Here is a 17332-nt window from a genome sequence, read left to right as displayed (position 1 = left end):
ATTTCGAAAATCATAGCAACTCCCCCTCATTCACTCCAAAACCTATAAATAGGCCCCCAAGGCCTTTAGAAAACTTACACCTTCTCTTTCTTCTCCCTCTGGCTCTCTAACAGTTGATGCTTCCGCCATTTTCTAGTGGAAAATTTCCCTTGCTCAAATTAGCGCCCCTCCTCTTATGCAGGAGTTACGGAATTTTTCTTCTCCTCCCCCCGACTTTCTAACAGTTGAGGCCTCCGCTATTTACGAGTGGGAAATTTTCCCTGCTTGAATTAGCGCCCCTCCTCTCATGTAGAAGTTAGGGGATTTTTCTTCTTCTTTCACCCGGCTTTCTGACGGTTGAGGCTTCCGCTATTTTTGCGTGGGAAATTTCCCTTGCTCGAATTAGTGCCCCTCCTCTTGTGCAGGAGTTACGGGATTTTTCTTCTCCTCCCCCACGGCTTTCTAACGGTTGAGGCTTCCGCTATTTGCAATTGGGAAATTTTTCCTGCTCGAATTAGTACCCCTCCTCTCGTGCAGGAGTTAGGGAATTTTTCTTGTTCTTTCCCCTGACTTTCTGACGGTTGAGGCTTCCGCTATTTGCGAGTGAGAAATTTCCCATAATCAACTTAATACCCTTTCTCTCTTGCTGAAGTTCGAGGATTTCTTCCGCCTATCTCTTTTCTTTGAGAGATACTACGAAGTTCTAATGTCAGTTGGTTGGAGATGGAGGACGGAGAGACCGTTGTAAGGAGGAAGGTTGAAAAGACTGTGGAACTGCAGAAATTCGGGGTCGGGTAGAAATACGGCGTCAGGCAGAAGATCGATGAAAGTCCATTTACGGATAGATTTCCGACGACGAGTAAAATTTCGACGTCCGGTAGAAGTACGACGTTGGGCAGAAGACCGACGAAAGTCTATCGACGGACAGAAGTCTGACGACGGGTAGAAGTCTGACGTCCGGTAGAAGTACGGCGTCGGGCAGAAGACCGACGAATATCCATCGACGGGTAGAAGTCAGATGACATGTAGAAGTTCGACATCCGATAGAAGTACAGCGTCGGGTAGAAGTACGATGTCGGGTAGAGGGTCGACGAAAGTCCATCGACTAACAAAAATCCGACGATGAGTAAAAGTCTGCTAAAGAGCAGAAGTTCGATTACAGGGAGAAGTCTGACGTCGGGTAGAAGTACAGCGTCGGGCAGAAGACCGACGAAAGTCCATTGACGGGAAAAATTCTGATGACGAGTAGAAGTCCGCTGACGAGCAGAAGCGCGATGATAGGGAGAAGTCCGACATCAGGTAGAAGTACTGTGTCGGGTAGAAGACCGACGAAAGTCCATAAACAGGCAGAAGTCCAACGACGGGTAGAAGTCCGCTAATGAGCAGAAGTTCGATGAGAGGGAGAAGTATGACGTCGGGTAGAAGTACGGCGTCAGGCAGAAGACCGACGAAAGAACATCGACGGGCAAAAGTCCGACGACAGGTAGAAGTATGGCGTCGGCCAGAAGACCAACGAAAGTTCATCAACGGATAGAAGTCCGACGACGGGTAGAAGTTCGACGTCCGGTAGAAGTACGACTTTGGGTATAAGTACAGTGTTGGGCAGAAGACGGACGAAATTCCATCGACGGTTAGAATTCTGACGATGAGTAGAAGTACGACGAAAAACAGAAGTCCAACGTTGTCTAGAAGTACGGCGTCGAGCAGAAGACCGCCGAAAGTCCATCGACGGGCAAAATTCCGACGACGAGTAGAAGTTCGTTGACGAGTAGAAGCTCGATGACAGGGAGAATTCCGACGTTGGGTAGAAGTACTGTGTTGGGTAGAAGACTGATAATAGCCCATCGACAGGTAGTAGACTGACGGCTTGCAGAAGTTCGACGTCAGGTAGAATTCCGATGAAAGTCTTGCAAGGTAAAAGTTCAGTAATAGAAAGAGATTCAACATCGGGTAGAAATTTAACTTTGTGGAGAAGTCTGATGGAAGTCCTTTGACGGCATTATGACGACATTAACCAAGGATGTAAGACCTATCCGAGGTTGTATGTTAGAGCCTTTGCTTAATGTTTTTAACATATATTGGATTCACCAAAGATGTGAGACCTATCCGAGGTTGTATGTCGGAGCTTTTTCTCAACGACGTTAACATGTTTGGAAGAGGTCGAGATAATCCACCAAGAATATGAGACATTTTTGAGGTTGTATGTAAGAGCCCTACTCGATGAAGTTAACTTGTGTGGAAGAGGTCAGGAGAATCCACCAATGACGTTAGACCTATCCGAGGTTATATGTAAGAGCCTTGCTCGATGACGTTAACCTGTGTGGAAGAGGTCTGGAGAATCCACCAAGAATATGAGACCTTTCCGAGATTGTATGTCAGAGCCCTACTCGATGACGTTAACCTATGTGGAAGAGGTTGGGAGAATCCACCAAGGATGTTAGACCTATCCGAGGTTGTAAGTTAGAGCCTTGCTCGATGACGTTAACCTGTGTGGAAGAGGTCGGGAGAATCCACCAAGGATGTAAGACCTTTCCGAGGTTGTATGTCGGAGCCTTTGCTCGACGACGTTAACCTGTGTGGAAGAAGTCGAGAGAATCCACCAAGGATGAAAGACCTTTCCGAGATTGTATGTCGGAGCCTTTGCTCGACAACGTTAACCTGTGTGAAAGAGGTCGAGAGAATCCTCCAAGAATGTAAGACCTATCCGAGGTTGTATGTCGGAGCCTTTGCTCGACGACATTAACCTGTGTGGAAGAGGTTAGGAGAATCCACCAAGGATGTGAGACCTATCCGAGGTTAAATGTCGGAGCCCTGCTCGATGACATTAACCAGTATGGAAGATGTCGAATCGAATCCCTTTGGGATTGATTTTGCCTTGATTGGGAGGGGGCGAACGCCGCGTTTATCCCGAATAAAAGATAAAAAAGGGTCTATCTTTAGACCGTTACTATCTTTTTGAGGTCTAGATCAAGACCTTGCCCAAGGAGTAGAGATCCAGCAAGGGACTATATAAAACTTGTAATTGATTGGAAGTATCCTTGCTATCGCTGGAATTTTCTTGAAATATCATCTTGATATAGAAAGCATCAGAGGACCTTTTTGACCAGAATTGGGGTCAAAGTTGCCCCCAGCCCACATCTGATGCAACAATGACTGATGTCAGGAATTTGATAAGAGCGATCTTTTGAGATTGGAGCAAAAGTTGCCCCCCCAGTCGGGAACCATGTTCCCACAGACGGGGCCAAACTATTGTGTCCAAGAGTATACGCAGCGGTAGAGAAATATAAAGTTTATCGTCTTAACGTTGTACGAAAATTCGGCATGCAATCAGATAAGAGAGAGGGTCTAGCATTTATGAGACACCAAGACTTTTACGTGAAAAACCCCTGAAAAGGGGAAAACCACGGGGCCTAGCCTAGTTTGAATGAATCCACTAGTATTGTAGTCGATTACAAATGAGGCCCTTCCTTGGGAGAAGGCCTTAGCTTGATGTACATTTTATAGAGAACATTACATGATATGAATACAAAGAATCACTATTGACATGTTCGTTTGGTCGGAAGGACCGTAATCGGCTGGCAACGGAGGTCGGAAGGCTTGTAGTCGGTGGGCGACGTAAGTCAGGAGGACCATAGTCGACTGGCGATGGAGGTCGAAAGGACTGTAGTCGGCGGGCGACGTAAGTCAGGTGGACCGTAGTCGGCGGGCGATAAAGGTCAGAAAGATTGTAGTCTAACGACGAAGATAAGAAGGACAACGTCAGGTAGAAGTCCAATAAGGAAAAAAATCCATCTTCACGTAGATGTCGAGCGAAGTCCGATAACCGGTAGAAGTCTGGCGTCGGGTAGAAACTTGGCGAAGAGTAAAGTTTCGACGTCGGGTAGAAGTCCAACGTCTGTTGGTGGCAGAGGAGAACTCCGGCTTCACTTGGGCGGAGTTTCGGCGTCAGGACGGAACTTTTTTGCAAATTGGGAAGAATTTCAGCATCACGTGAAAGTTGGGCAGAATTCCTGTGTTCTCCCGAATATCACTCAGAATCCCGGTGTGTTCGGGCGGCAGGGCAAACTCCGGCGGTGGTCGAGGAGGAGAGGATTCTCCCTTTCCCCTTTTTCATCTTCTTTCCTTCTTCTTCTTCTCTCTTCACTTGAGTCCCCTTTGTGTAGAATGAGGGCTCTATTTATAGTTTTTCTGGAGTGGCATAACTTATAAATAGGTTTGAGATCATGGGCGAATAGGGAGTGATTTGAATGGACGGCTGATATTGAACCCTTCGATTGTGTACCGTTCGTTGGACATTTGGAGGCCTTAGTGATGTCGGAATTCGGCGATCTTGGGCTCGTTGTATTCTTCTCGTCGAGCCGCTCGATTCGAGTATAAGCTCGTTAAAATTGGAGACCGTTTGGGAACTCAAATGACGGTTTGAACCTTCCAACAGAGCTTCAAGTCCTTGATTTGGACCCATTTGGGCTCGGATTAGGTTGAATTTGGTGTCGTTGGGTTCTTACTTCCGAGACGCTCAGTTTGACTATAAGCTCGCAGAAATCGGAGTTCGGGTGCTCCCGGAATTAATTTTCGAAGTTTCCAACTAGCTTTTTGCCTCGAGATTCGTGCCCGATCAAGATAAATTTGTAATGACGTATCAATTCTGATAAATTTCGGCTTACTTTCATTATTTAAAATCAATTTCGAAATTGTTTTAAATATTTTTTTTTTCATTTTCAATATTGCCTGATTTTAAGAATTTCTATTCAAGCTTTAAAAATTGTAATGAAATTTCGCATAAAATAAAGAAAAAGTACATAAATTTCAGACAAAACTTAATTAAAATTGCCGAACAGTTTGCGAACTCTATTCTCCTTCCATCGTACTGTTAAACAAAATTCATATCCTCTAACTTAATCATATTTATTTGATATTTAATTCATTTAAACATCTAATTTATATTCAAAACAAATCAAAATAAAATTCATCAAAAAAAAAAAAACTAATAAAATTATAAAAAATGAAACTTTCGCGATATGCTCGAAGCCTAAAATATTTTAAAGATACGATCTAGAGACTGTACATCAGATGATTAAACTAAATCTCTCCAAAAACATCAAAATGAAATAAAAATGATCTAAATTAAAAAAAAAAAAAAACAGAGCCGGAAAACTCCACCAACTCTTTCACTGACCCTCAAAATTCACATCCCCACCACCTTCCCCCGCCGCCGGAATCCCCTCACCACCATCTAGCCATCTCTCCATCGGCGCACAATCCAACTTATGCGCAACTTTCCAGTGCATCGCTTGACACGCTCTCGAACAATAATTCACAACACCGCAAACAGAACATCGCCGAAACTCATGCCTCCTCGTCTCCGGCCTCCCGCACGCACCATGCGAACACATCCTCAATCCTTCCCTATCCCTTCCCTCTCCTTTCCCCTCAAACCACTCCACCATAAACCTATTCACATCATGTTCTTGCACCGCCGGCACGGTACACCCAAAATCACTAAGCAAAGAACTCGCCGCAACGGCCAAAGACCCCGCCTTTTGATTCGAAAAAACCGAAGTAAGTTCCCGTGCGTTGGCCAGAAGCAGAAATCTACGCCCTTCGCCAATGTTTTGTTTAACGCCGTAGCCGTCTTGAAGACAGTGGCCGAGCTCTCTTAGCGCGTCGATATGGCCAAAATACGCCGCCCGTGCGCAAAGCGCGACGCCGGCACGGAGATCTTTCTCGTTTTTAGATCCGCCGCTGCCGTTAAACTGGATGACGGCGAGCGAGTAAAGCGCTGCGGAGTGGGAACCCAAGGCCGCTTTTGCCATCATCGCCGCACCACTTCCCCGGTTTTCTAAGCAGTAGAAGCGGATCATCCCAAGCGTGTAACAGGCTTCCAGGCTCCCGGCGTCGGCGCATCTCTTTAAAAATTGGTGTGCCGATTCAGACCAAGTGGTGGCTCTCACAGAAAGCCCTTTTGCTGAAATTATAGACAAAACCATCGGATGCGTTCCTAATCCATTGAATCTCCTGCATCTGACAAATCATGTTCAAATCTTGTTTAGAATATGGGTTAAAGATTGGAGCTTTTAAAAAACAGAGCTAAAAGCTTACGTGAGGAGAAGGTTGATGAGATCGGAGGGAGAAGAGGCAGTGGACGAAAGTTTGGACAAGATGAGGAGAACGAGATCGTCCGGAAGACCGTCAAAGAAATCGACTGCTTTCACTGAAGCACAAACACGCTTCCGGCTAGCTCCGGCGGTTTGGCCATCATGTCTCGCCAGCGGCGACTTCGAGAGCTTGAGTCCGCTTCGTGTGTGCATAGATCGATCTTCTAAATTAGCGATGCCTCCTACGGTCCAGTGAGATGACCCTCCCCTCTTAAATAGTTGATCCGACAAAGGTAGGAAGACGAAATGGGGGGCACCGGAGCACAATGGGCAGGCGGCATTGCAATGACATTTTTGTCCTCAAGGATTTGTTTAGTTAGGCGTTTAGTCAAAACACGTTGACAGTTTTCTCTGTTTGCGTTTTTGAACGGAAACCGTCTTATATTTAACGCTCTGGGACTGGTAGTGTTGCTAAATTCCGTTTTTCTAAAGAAAATTACTAAAAGTAGTTATTAATTAAGTTAAGCATAATAAGGTATTTTGCCACATGGCGATGGTGGGGTACGCTTAGGCCGGCAACTGTAACGGTAATGGTGAATTTTGCGTTCAAATTCGGAAAATGTGAGTATTAATGGGCTGCTTCGGCGATTGGTTGGAATAAAAGATAATTAAGTCTTCTAAAGGGCATTAATTTTAAAAAAACAGCAAGAAAATTTTCCAAAGGAAAATTCCAAAGGAAACCTTAGATCCCATGTCTGTTTCTGCTTCTTTTATTTTTATTCTTGCACAGTTTGGATGGCAAATATCTTTTAATATCTCATTTTGTAAATTATAAATAAAAATATCAAAACGTGTGTGGTATATATAATGAAAATTTAACATCAGAATAAAAGAAGAAATACCATGGATTTTTAATTTCTTCGAGAAACATATTTTAAAGTTCATTTCGAATCAAAATGATTTATTGGCATAAATATTTCATCCCAATGATGTTCAAGTATTATTTCAAGATGAGTTCTAAATAATCTTGCTCAAATTCATAACTTAAAATTTTACCTTTTTTACTTAAAACTCTAGATAACTCTAGTAATAGCCTAGTACACCTCAATCATATCAAATTCAATTTCTAAGTCCTAGATATAATCTTTCTTAATTCATCCTAGTTAGAGAAACTTATCTTAGCTTTAGTATTTGTTAGATAGGAAATGATCTTATAATGACAATATTATTTTATTAGATGAAGAATGGATGGTAAGTGAAAATTTTAATTTTATTTTAGAACATCAAATTTTCTTCAACTTCCTTTCAATGAGTTTGCCATTAGCCATCCTTAAGGCAAAACCTTTTCTAAGCTTAACATTAGTTAGTCTCAATAGACACAATCAACGAGTGAGCATTAAATTATTTTCTCATATAATTCATTGCCATTGCTAGGTCTTGAGCCCTGGCTGAAAGAAAATGGAGGGTTGCGTTAGATTGTCAACAATCAGCATAAAACTTATTGAATAATTATGACCTGAATCATTTAAAATATTGTGTTAATGCAAGGGTGTACCTTATAAGCGATGTATTATATGACCTGAATTATGAGATCTCTGTGACCTATTAAATTTCTGCATTTAAATTTTCTAGCATATATTTGAGCAAGATTTGTGTGCATGAGAAAGGGTTGCATGTATTCTATATTAGATTTCATTATTTTAAAGGATACTTTTTAAATGTGAAATTTCCTCTATAGCACCTCGACACTGTATGTTTCATCAATTCAACACTATGTTCTTTGCACTCTAGCACTATGATTTGATGAATCATCGTTGAAGTCTTAGGTATTTCAACGCTCTGATGTGCGGCGGCATTGGAAAGTTCTAAGGGAGTGTCATCAATAGTGTTATATTATGTCGCGACACTAATCCAAATTTTAATATTAAAAATATAGAAATCCACTATTAAATTAATTTTGTTTGATTGTAGTCGTCAAGAAGAAGAGAGAAAGAGAGAGTTTGGGTGAGAAAAATCAGAATTTTGAGCTGGTTTTAGCCATTGGTCCAAATGAAAAAGTTGTCCAGATTGAGATACGTCACATTATACCTATCTCATTTTTAAAAATATGAAGTTTTCTAATATTCTTTTATTAAATTTTTATTTCTTTTGTCGAAAAATGTCGATAACTTTGTATTAGTAAAACTTTTACCATGTAACTTTTTATGTTCTATAAAAACTGAGATTATAAATATTTTTCAGGATTCTTTAGAAATTGTATATCGAATTTTTTAAAATTTAATAGAATTTTTTTTATATTGAAAAATAATGTCGTAGCACAATTAAAGTATTGAAATGAGTTTTATACAATCCTTCATAATTTTATTTTGTATTGAAACTGTGAAATTATACTAAGTAGGTATTCTTGTTACAAACCATTATATAAAATTATTTAATTATCGAATGTGTTCAATTTTGGTTAAACTGTTACTGTACGATAAATATGTGATTATGTGATTAGAAGATGACTGCTGGGCGATATAAGGAGCTAGAATTCTTTGAGATTATATTTGCATTTGAGAATATTTTGGTCCCTATATGCATATTTTGGTGGCTAAAAAGTCAAATTATTGTTGCTATGAGCTATATTATGTTGCCTATAGGCATGTTCTTGTGCTATAAGTATAAAAGGGAGTCATAATGGACTAAAATACTCTGAGAATCTATTTGAGATCAGAAAATGTGATATGAACTATTTTGTGACATGAACCATTTTATGATATGATTTTCTGTTTAGTTAACTACTTAGTATTAGTATTTTAATCATTGGATGACTGCATTGCTCTTTATACCTTTCTTGGTATGATGATTTAATATACTATATTTAACTAATTTTATATACTCTAAAAATTGTTTAATAAAGGAACATAAAAATTTAGATTGGTTTCTGTGGTATGCCCAGATAATTAAGCTCATTGTGGTTTTGCTTCTAATTTTTAGGAACTAGGAAAGGGAAGGAGTCTATTGATTAGCAGTTTATGATATGATCGGAGTTATTATGTATTTATTTTGTTGATTTTTGTATAATCATGGATAATTTATTATTTAGTTTTAGAGCTTATATTTGTAGCCATGTATTATATATTATAGTGCAGATACATTTTGATAAAATAAAAAGTGATTTTATTGATGAGTTTATTTGTAGTGCTTTGAAAGTTATTAGTAGCTTTGTAATGTATAGTTTATTTTAGTGTTTAAATTAGAAGAAAAATTCCAAAATATTTTTCAAAATGAGATCTTGAAATTTGCTTGTCATAGTAGATGGTGGCTATGAAGTGAACATTTGAATTGTATAAAAATTTTTGGTTAGTAGCTTTGTAATGTATACTTTATTTTAGTGTTTAAATTAGAAGAAAAATTCCAAAATATTTTTCAAAATGAGATCTTCAAATTTGCTTGTCATAGTAGATGGTGGCTATGAAGTGATCATTTGAATTGTATAAAAATTTATGGCTCTATCACCCTAAATAATGCTTATATTTTCTTTGATATAAATAATAACAAAATATACTTAATATACTCAAGTATACGTGCTGAATCAAGTAATAAAGTGATAGAGTAGAGTTTCTAACACACAAGAAAATATGCTTGCAAAAAACTACTATAATTTACTCTAATTACAATAATTATTTTACTAAAATAGAAATGATAGTTTTGAAGATTCCATCACTAAATAAATTAGTAAAAATTTTGGATACAATATTTAATTAATGTATTTTGCATTGATGAATTTAAATTTTATATTATTTCTAATGAGACTCTTCAAGGTAATGTGATTAAGATCACATTCATCACTAAATTTTTATCGAGCTTGTAAGGGTGAAAAAAATATATGGTGACCTTCTACAGTTAAAATCTCTCCTAATGAACCTAGAACATTTTACATTCTATGTCTAGGCATGCAAACATCTTATCTCAATCCTCCTGATTATTTTTGCATTTCTCTGTTGAGGTTATATATCATACTAAATTATAAATACATATAGTCACTATGTGCATTAAATAAAGAGAAAGAAAATATTGAAAACAACTTTTAACAATTATGAAATAAGAGACTTTATTAGTATTCAACATGAATTTTACTTGATCAATCTAAAATAAGAAAATTAGCCAATTATAGAATGAATAATGAACAAACTCATTTTCATTAAACTCATGGAAGAATAAAAATATTAGAGAGTGATATCACCAAAAAGAATCAAATCGGCCCCTCTATACTCCTCCCTTTAACTTATAAATTTATTCAAGAAACACAAACTAAATATTCCAGATGATTCTATCTTATACTTCCTTAGCCTCCCTTAGATTTTATTCTAGGAGGAAACAAGAGAAGTAGTCTAGAAAGTACAAGATTTTACACAAGTGATTGACCTCTCTTACAAATATAACATTATAACTATTATAAAAAAATATAAAAAAGGCATATAACATTGTGGCGCTTGAAAGAATGGAATCGTGGCGCCCCTAAAGTAAACTAGTGGCTTGGCACTGAAGCATTTGCACCACTGTTGTGCTTGGTGACCTAGATCAGTTACTTCATGAACAATCACATATCTTCATTGATAAAATATGGCCCTAGGAAGTTACAACTACAATTCCATAGTGCTATTGCCATTTGAGCACTGCAGCGCCCAAGTACAAAAATGGGCTAAGGTGTGAAAAGTTATGGCATCGTGCATTTAAAAATAGAAAATATGGCATTGCCAAGATAAATTTTTTACTTCTCAATGCTACGTTTAGTTTATGTTGCCACTATAGTGCTTGTAAATAGAGTTCTTGGCACCACAATATCAAAATTTGGGTGCCTCGGCAGTATTGAAGGTAGCTCAGCGATGTTGTTTTGTAGGATGCTGCGACGTTGTAGGTTTCTTTGAATTTTTGCCATTTTTTGAGTTTTTTCAACACAAAATAACTAAAATAATATATTTTCAGTGAAAATAAAATATATAAAATATTATGCAATTTTCACATATCAATTTCTTCCTAGCTTAAACTTTTGTTTATCCTCAAGCAATTTAAGAAATATATAATTTTCATTAATCAAATTACCAAAATAAGAATTAAAAATTTAAAATTACTAAAATATAGGACAATATATCACAATCTAGAATTAGTGGAAATTAACAAATCTATAATTCTAGTTGGGAAAATACTAACAATTATCCTAACTAGTCATATTTATCATTACTTAATTTGAATTCACATGTTATAAATATAATCATTAGCTTTTGAATTCTAAATTATAGCTTAAAGATTATATATGTTTGTAGTTAAAATTAAAATTTCATAAGTTCACCAATATTAATATTAGTTTTCTTATCTTATCCTTTATGAATTTAAGTATGTGATTGTAGTTAGACTCTAAGCTTTTATTTGATACCAATTTTTTATTGTACCAACTTTCTTTTTCTTATTTTTACTTTTCTTTTTTAAACTCTTTTAACAATTAATTTTGTGGAGTACCTAGTTAATTATTTTAAATATCAAATTTTCTTAAAATCTTCTTATAGTTTTAGTGAGTTTAATATAAGAATTTAATAAGATTGCTAATTCGAGGTCACTTATGATTTTCAATTTTTATCTACTCATATCTATTCTTTAACCTTAATTATTCATTTTCAATTCAAAGTTCAATGTATAAATATATAACTTAAAAATTCAAGTGAAGTTAATAATTTAAATGATCTAAGTTAGTAAATTATTAATTTTTCCAAACTAGTAATTATAAAGTAATGTTTATTTGAACTTTGATGTAGGGTTTTATTATTATCCTAATCTAAGATAACTTTTTATTATCATTTTTATTAGATTTAATTAAATAATTAAAATGCAAATATATTTATAGATAATAATATAAAAATTTAAGAATAAGAGGAATTTAATCAAATGCAAATAATAACAAACATAAATATTAATAAATACACATATTCTCATATGAATGATAGAAAGGTATAAAATATGTAATATAAAATAATTTATTATAATATAAGGTACAAGCTAACTAGTATATAAAGCACCACTCTAACCATCACAATAAGCTCACTAAAGAAACAAGTGGCTTGCTTATCATAAGCACTATGTTTATATTCTTCAGCTATATTTGCTTAGATTAATTATAAACTTAGCTGGGGTACATTTCTATCAATCCTCAAATGATTATCACTTGGATTGTTTTCCTTTTTGTTTGAGTTAACTTCACTATTGCATGATAATGACCCAAGAGGTTTACTACTAATTAAAAATGTAAGCTCTCTTAATTAGGTTTTAATTTTTTTTAATAAATGCAGTTTGATTTTACAATTGAGTTCCTAACTACATCACTATATCTTCCAATTTTGATTTTCTACTTTCAAACTGGTTGCTTTGATTAAATCTTGTATTATATGTAGGTTTAAAATTAATAGCATGTTATTGAGGATTGTCCCAATTTACTTCTTAATTATTTTGATTAGAATTTCATTATTTTTCTCGACAATGTTATTTGACCAATTAAAATTTTGATGGTTCCTCCAACCTGGATATATTGTATGTATTGGAGTAGGATTTTTTCTTCCTCTAATCAATTTAATATTCATAATCCCTTGAATATTATTAATTTCAATTAACTTTTGATCCTCCACGTGCATATCAAATTCTGTTTCAAATTCTAAATTTTATCTAATTGTGCTCAATTTCTTATAAATGAATTCAACTTATACATTTAAAATTGACAAATCATCATATATATACATACTTTCTATGCTCTTAGGATTTAACATATCAACAAGCCATTGAAAATTATTAGCAATCTTTTCCTTTATTAATTCATATACTTCCTTAAATATCTTAAAAATTAAATATCCTACAGTTGCAGCAATTATGATTAATCTAAGAGATCTTAGTAATCCATTATAAAATGTTTGAAGAACCAACCAATTAGAGAAACCATGGTGAGGGATTTTTCTCAGCATTTCATTAAAATTCTTCGAACTGTCATAAATCAATTCTCCTTCAAACTGGGTTTAAAAGTGATATCATTTCTAAGTTTAATAGTCTTTAAAGGAGTGAAATACTTAGATAGAAACTTAAGAGCTAACTCATTCTAAGTGGTTGTAGAGACCGAGGGAAAAGAATTCAAACACACCTTAGCTTTATCTCTTTCAGAAAATGGGAATAATCTAAGTCTAATACCATTATCACTAGCACCATTATACTTATATATTTCACAAAATTTTTAAGAAACTAGCTAAGAGTAAATTAGGATCTTCAGCATGAGTTCTTTGTTGGTGTTTGAAAATTTTTGAGTTAAATTTCTTTTGGGAAAATTGGGAATGAAGTTTAAATTTCAATTTAAAGTTGAACAGACCATTGAGAATAATATACCACCTTGGAAGGCAAAAATAAAATCTTATAATGGGTTCAGACCTATAATTGAAGGTTTACTCTTGAATGTCGTTGTCTGATATAGGGGAGAATCATATATGACTCATGAAGGTCAAAATAAAATTCAATCAAATATCAGACCATGAAAATCAAGAGTGGTGATAATTAATTTCATATTTGATTTTATGTTAACAAATGGTGCTTCTCCCCGAGGGGAGAAAATATCACCCATTAGCAATTATTTGAATATGATAATAATGATCATTATAAGTTTGATTTCTAAAATGAAATATTAATAGAGTTTTATAAAATTTTCATGGGTTCTAAATCTTCTACTAGCACAAGCCCTCATAATTAATTATATTATAAGAAACAAAAAAGTTTCTTATGAAAACACTTGATTAAAACAACAACATAATTTTATTTAGAGATTCTAAGGTGTTGATATCAAGGGAGGTAAAACTAGAATTTCAAGTGGGATTAATGCAAGGTTGAGTACTTATTTTTAGCATCAAAAGAAGAAATGTAGAAGACATTAGGATTTTAAAATGATTCAGAAGTGTTCAAGTCAAATCTAAGTGTTGGACTTTAAGTTTTAGGTTGAAAAGAACTTTAATTTGAGTTGAATAAGTTATTTAGAAATTTGGGATTATATTCCCAGATGTTGGGGTCTGATGATTTAGAATATGCTCCGGATCCAAAATCTAAGTTGAGCACCGAATGACGGAGGCCCAAATCTAGCAAATATTATGTAAAATCTAGACTTATCTTGGTCTGGATTGAGGAGCCAGCTAACCAACTACTCGATTTTAAATCCATGGGTCTAGTCATTTTATAAGAGATTGGTAGGGATATTTTTATTAAAGTTTTTGAAAATTGTGAATGACATCTAGAGTGGATCCTTAATGATCTCTTAACTTTTGTGGGCCGAAAATTCTAAAGAGTGATGCAATTAAAATTAAGTCACACTTTTAACTTGATTTCTAATGCAATGTATGCTGATCGACTTAATTAAATACATAAATAAGTATGTAATTATTTTAAAAATAATTGGAAACATCATTTTCTAGGGATTTCACAACATCTCATTGATAAATCTTCATAATTAAATTTTCTTTAAAAATAAACTTTTAAACCATGAAAATAAAATGCTAAAAATTAAAATTCAAAAATACAAAAATGAACATAAAGATTTATAGTGGTTCGGTCCAATAAGACCTACGTCCACTCCCTGTAGACTCCCTCTTCAAGTATTGCACTATTATCAAAGTGACTCTTCCTTTTGCCTTCACAGCAATGTGGAGAAGCCTTTACAAATTTTCTCTCTTCCACCAATCCCCTGTGCGGTAGATTATTGTTCCTCCTTTCACACCCTCTAAGTTTTAATAAAGTATCGTCATCTTTTCACACACTCCAAGTGTCAGCGAAGTACCATTTTCCTTTTACACACTCTAAGTGTTTGTAGAGTACTTTCATTCTTTCATACTCTCCAAGTATTGCAGAGTACCGTCGTCCATTCATACCCTCCAAGTGTCTGTAAAGTATCGATCTTCTTCAAAGATCTTCCCTCAAGCAACTAGAAAGAAGAAAGGAAGAAAGTAACACAAACACAAAAGAGACTCTTACCTTTGAGTAACCATGTGAACCCTTCACACTCCACTTACAAGAAAGCTCTCTCAAACACTCTCCCAAATCACACTTTCACTTGCTCTCAAATAAATCACAAAGACCAAATTTTTCCAAGTTAGTTTCTAAGGACTTTTTATATGAAATACATGAAAAAGCGTATAGAAATTTGAAAATTTTAATTTTGAGCGTATATGATTGTACAATACGATCGATATTCGTACATACGAACAATTTAAAAACTGCTACATAAGAAAATTTATGAACTATTTTTATACATGCAAATCATCCTGTACAAATAATAATCATACTGTATGAATAATTGAGAAAAGTTTTTGATTCGTCGGTACGAAAAGATACCCCACATTTGTACTCTAAACGTCATCTATACGAACAAGGGATTGTACCATACAAATAATTAAGAAATTTTTTTTGGTTCATCTGGATGAAAAGGGACCAAATATTTTCATACTCTGGATGTCATCTGTACCATGGTCACTTCGTATAATTTGATCAGTTCAGGAAATTTTGGAGATAGTCGAGATGAAAAGAGACTCATTCTTTTCATACTCTAGATGTCGTATTTATGTTGGTCCCTTTGTATTGTACAATCAGTTCAAAAAAATTTAGAGATCGTCGGGACAAAAATGGACTCGTTCTTTTCGTATTCTAGACATCGTATGTATGAAAGACTCTTCGTACAATTCAAATAGTATTGGGAAAATTTTCTTCTCTTTTGTTAGTTCAAGTACTCGTTGGAGAAAATAACTAAACATATCATCCCGTATGAATTAAAATCGTACAGTATTATTAGTTTTTTTTTTTTAAATTATAAAATTTTAGCATTCCCCTAGTGTGTGTGTAGTTAACTAATTACAATCACACTCTCTCAAACTAAAAAAAATGAGAAATACATACTCTATTTATAACAAACCCTATTCTAATCTGTTTTTAAGTCTTCAACAATTTGCAGTATGAATTCTCTGAAATGTTATTACACATAAATAACAAAAGCAAAATATGTAAAAGAATTGACCTTAAAACATATTTTATAATAATTGCAATAATAATATTAATTTTATAAGACTAAAAAGAAAAAATTTAAAATATTAAATCAAAGAACAATTAAGATAAGAAAAAGTAATCAATGTCACGATTCATCCTAGACAAATTAAATTAAGGATGATTATTACAAAAATGATAAAATGAAGATTAGTTAACTTCAATTTCAACATAGAGTATAATTGTGAATTGGATTAATTTGAATTAGAGATTAAAGGATAGTGGAAATAACATAAAAAAGAAATTTCAATTGGTGACATTGGGAATCTTTTCAAATATTTGTGACACACTTTATACATCTTTTACTATTTAGGCTAATTTTATACCTCTTTTCACTTTGCGAATCATTGAGCAATTTTGATTTTTACACACATAATGCATTTATTTTGATATACATTTTTTTCGTCATTCCAAAATCAGTAATATACAATCAAACTTCTCTAATAATAAAAATAAGCATATTGAGAAAGAAATAAAAAATAATAAGACATCAATATTACAATAATGATACTCAAATTATATTTTCCTTAAAAGAACATAAAATTGATCTTTTTATCTCAATCCAATTATAACTAAATTTAAAATATTTGAAAAATTAAATTTTATAATGAAATTAATTTATAACATATTTTAGATCAATTACAAAATTATTTTTTATAGGCATTGTAATATTTAAAATAGTGAGAAATAAACACAAGTGCCTAAAACATGATATTTTTCATTGATATCAAAAAGATGAGATACATTTAATATATTGATGTCAATTTAAAAACAAAAACATAAATCATCACATAAACATAACAACAAAAAATAACCGCTACAAACAAGAAATAGAAAATATCATCACATCACTAGAAAAGGATTGGTAGAAGCAACAATAAAGTAGTATATCTAAAACTCAAAGGGGCCCTGGTCTAGAGGATGAGGCTGAGTGAACACTAAAAAATAGCTATTTATCATAGCTATATTTATATTTATCTTATCAAACTAACCCATAAATCCTCCCCATGTCCTCCTGGTATCTTGCATCCTGCTAATTTAAATGAGTCTCAATTTGATTAAAATGTTGATCAAAGTGAGTATCTAACCAATCCAAATGCTGAACTATCTCCTGAAAGTAGTGTTTATCAAATCAAGGTGTAGGTGCAGGAGCTCCCCCTTTTTCTTTA

The 17332-nt window shown here is 34.4% G+C and overlaps 1 protein-coding gene across 1 annotated transcript; it reads right to left on the bottom strand.

The window, feature by feature from the left end:
- Window positions 1-4998: 4998 nt before the first annotated feature.
- On the bottom strand, window positions 4999-6362 carry LOC110098340 (F-box protein At1g67340). Its single transcript, XM_020825156.2, has 2 exons — window positions 6079-6362; window positions 4999-6000 (listed from the first exon to the last, which is right to left on the bottom strand). Exons 1-2 carry the CDS (start codon window positions 6285-6287, stop codon window positions 5148-5150), a joined length of 1062 nt encoding a protein of 353 aa, XP_020680815.1. The 5' UTR covers window positions 6288-6362; the 3' UTR covers window positions 4999-5147.
- Window positions 6363-17332: the final 10970 nt, after the last annotated feature.

This window comes from Dendrobium catenatum, unplaced genomic scaffold (assembly GCF_001605985.2).
Source record: "Dendrobium catenatum unplaced genomic scaffold, ASM160598v2 fragScaff_scaffold_1339, whole genome shotgun sequence".
Taxonomy (NCBI): Eukaryota; Viridiplantae; Streptophyta; class Magnoliopsida; order Asparagales; family Orchidaceae; genus Dendrobium; species Dendrobium catenatum.
The sequence above is the reverse complement of the archived record's forward strand: the minus strand, read 5'-3'. Positions and strand labels throughout refer to the sequence as shown.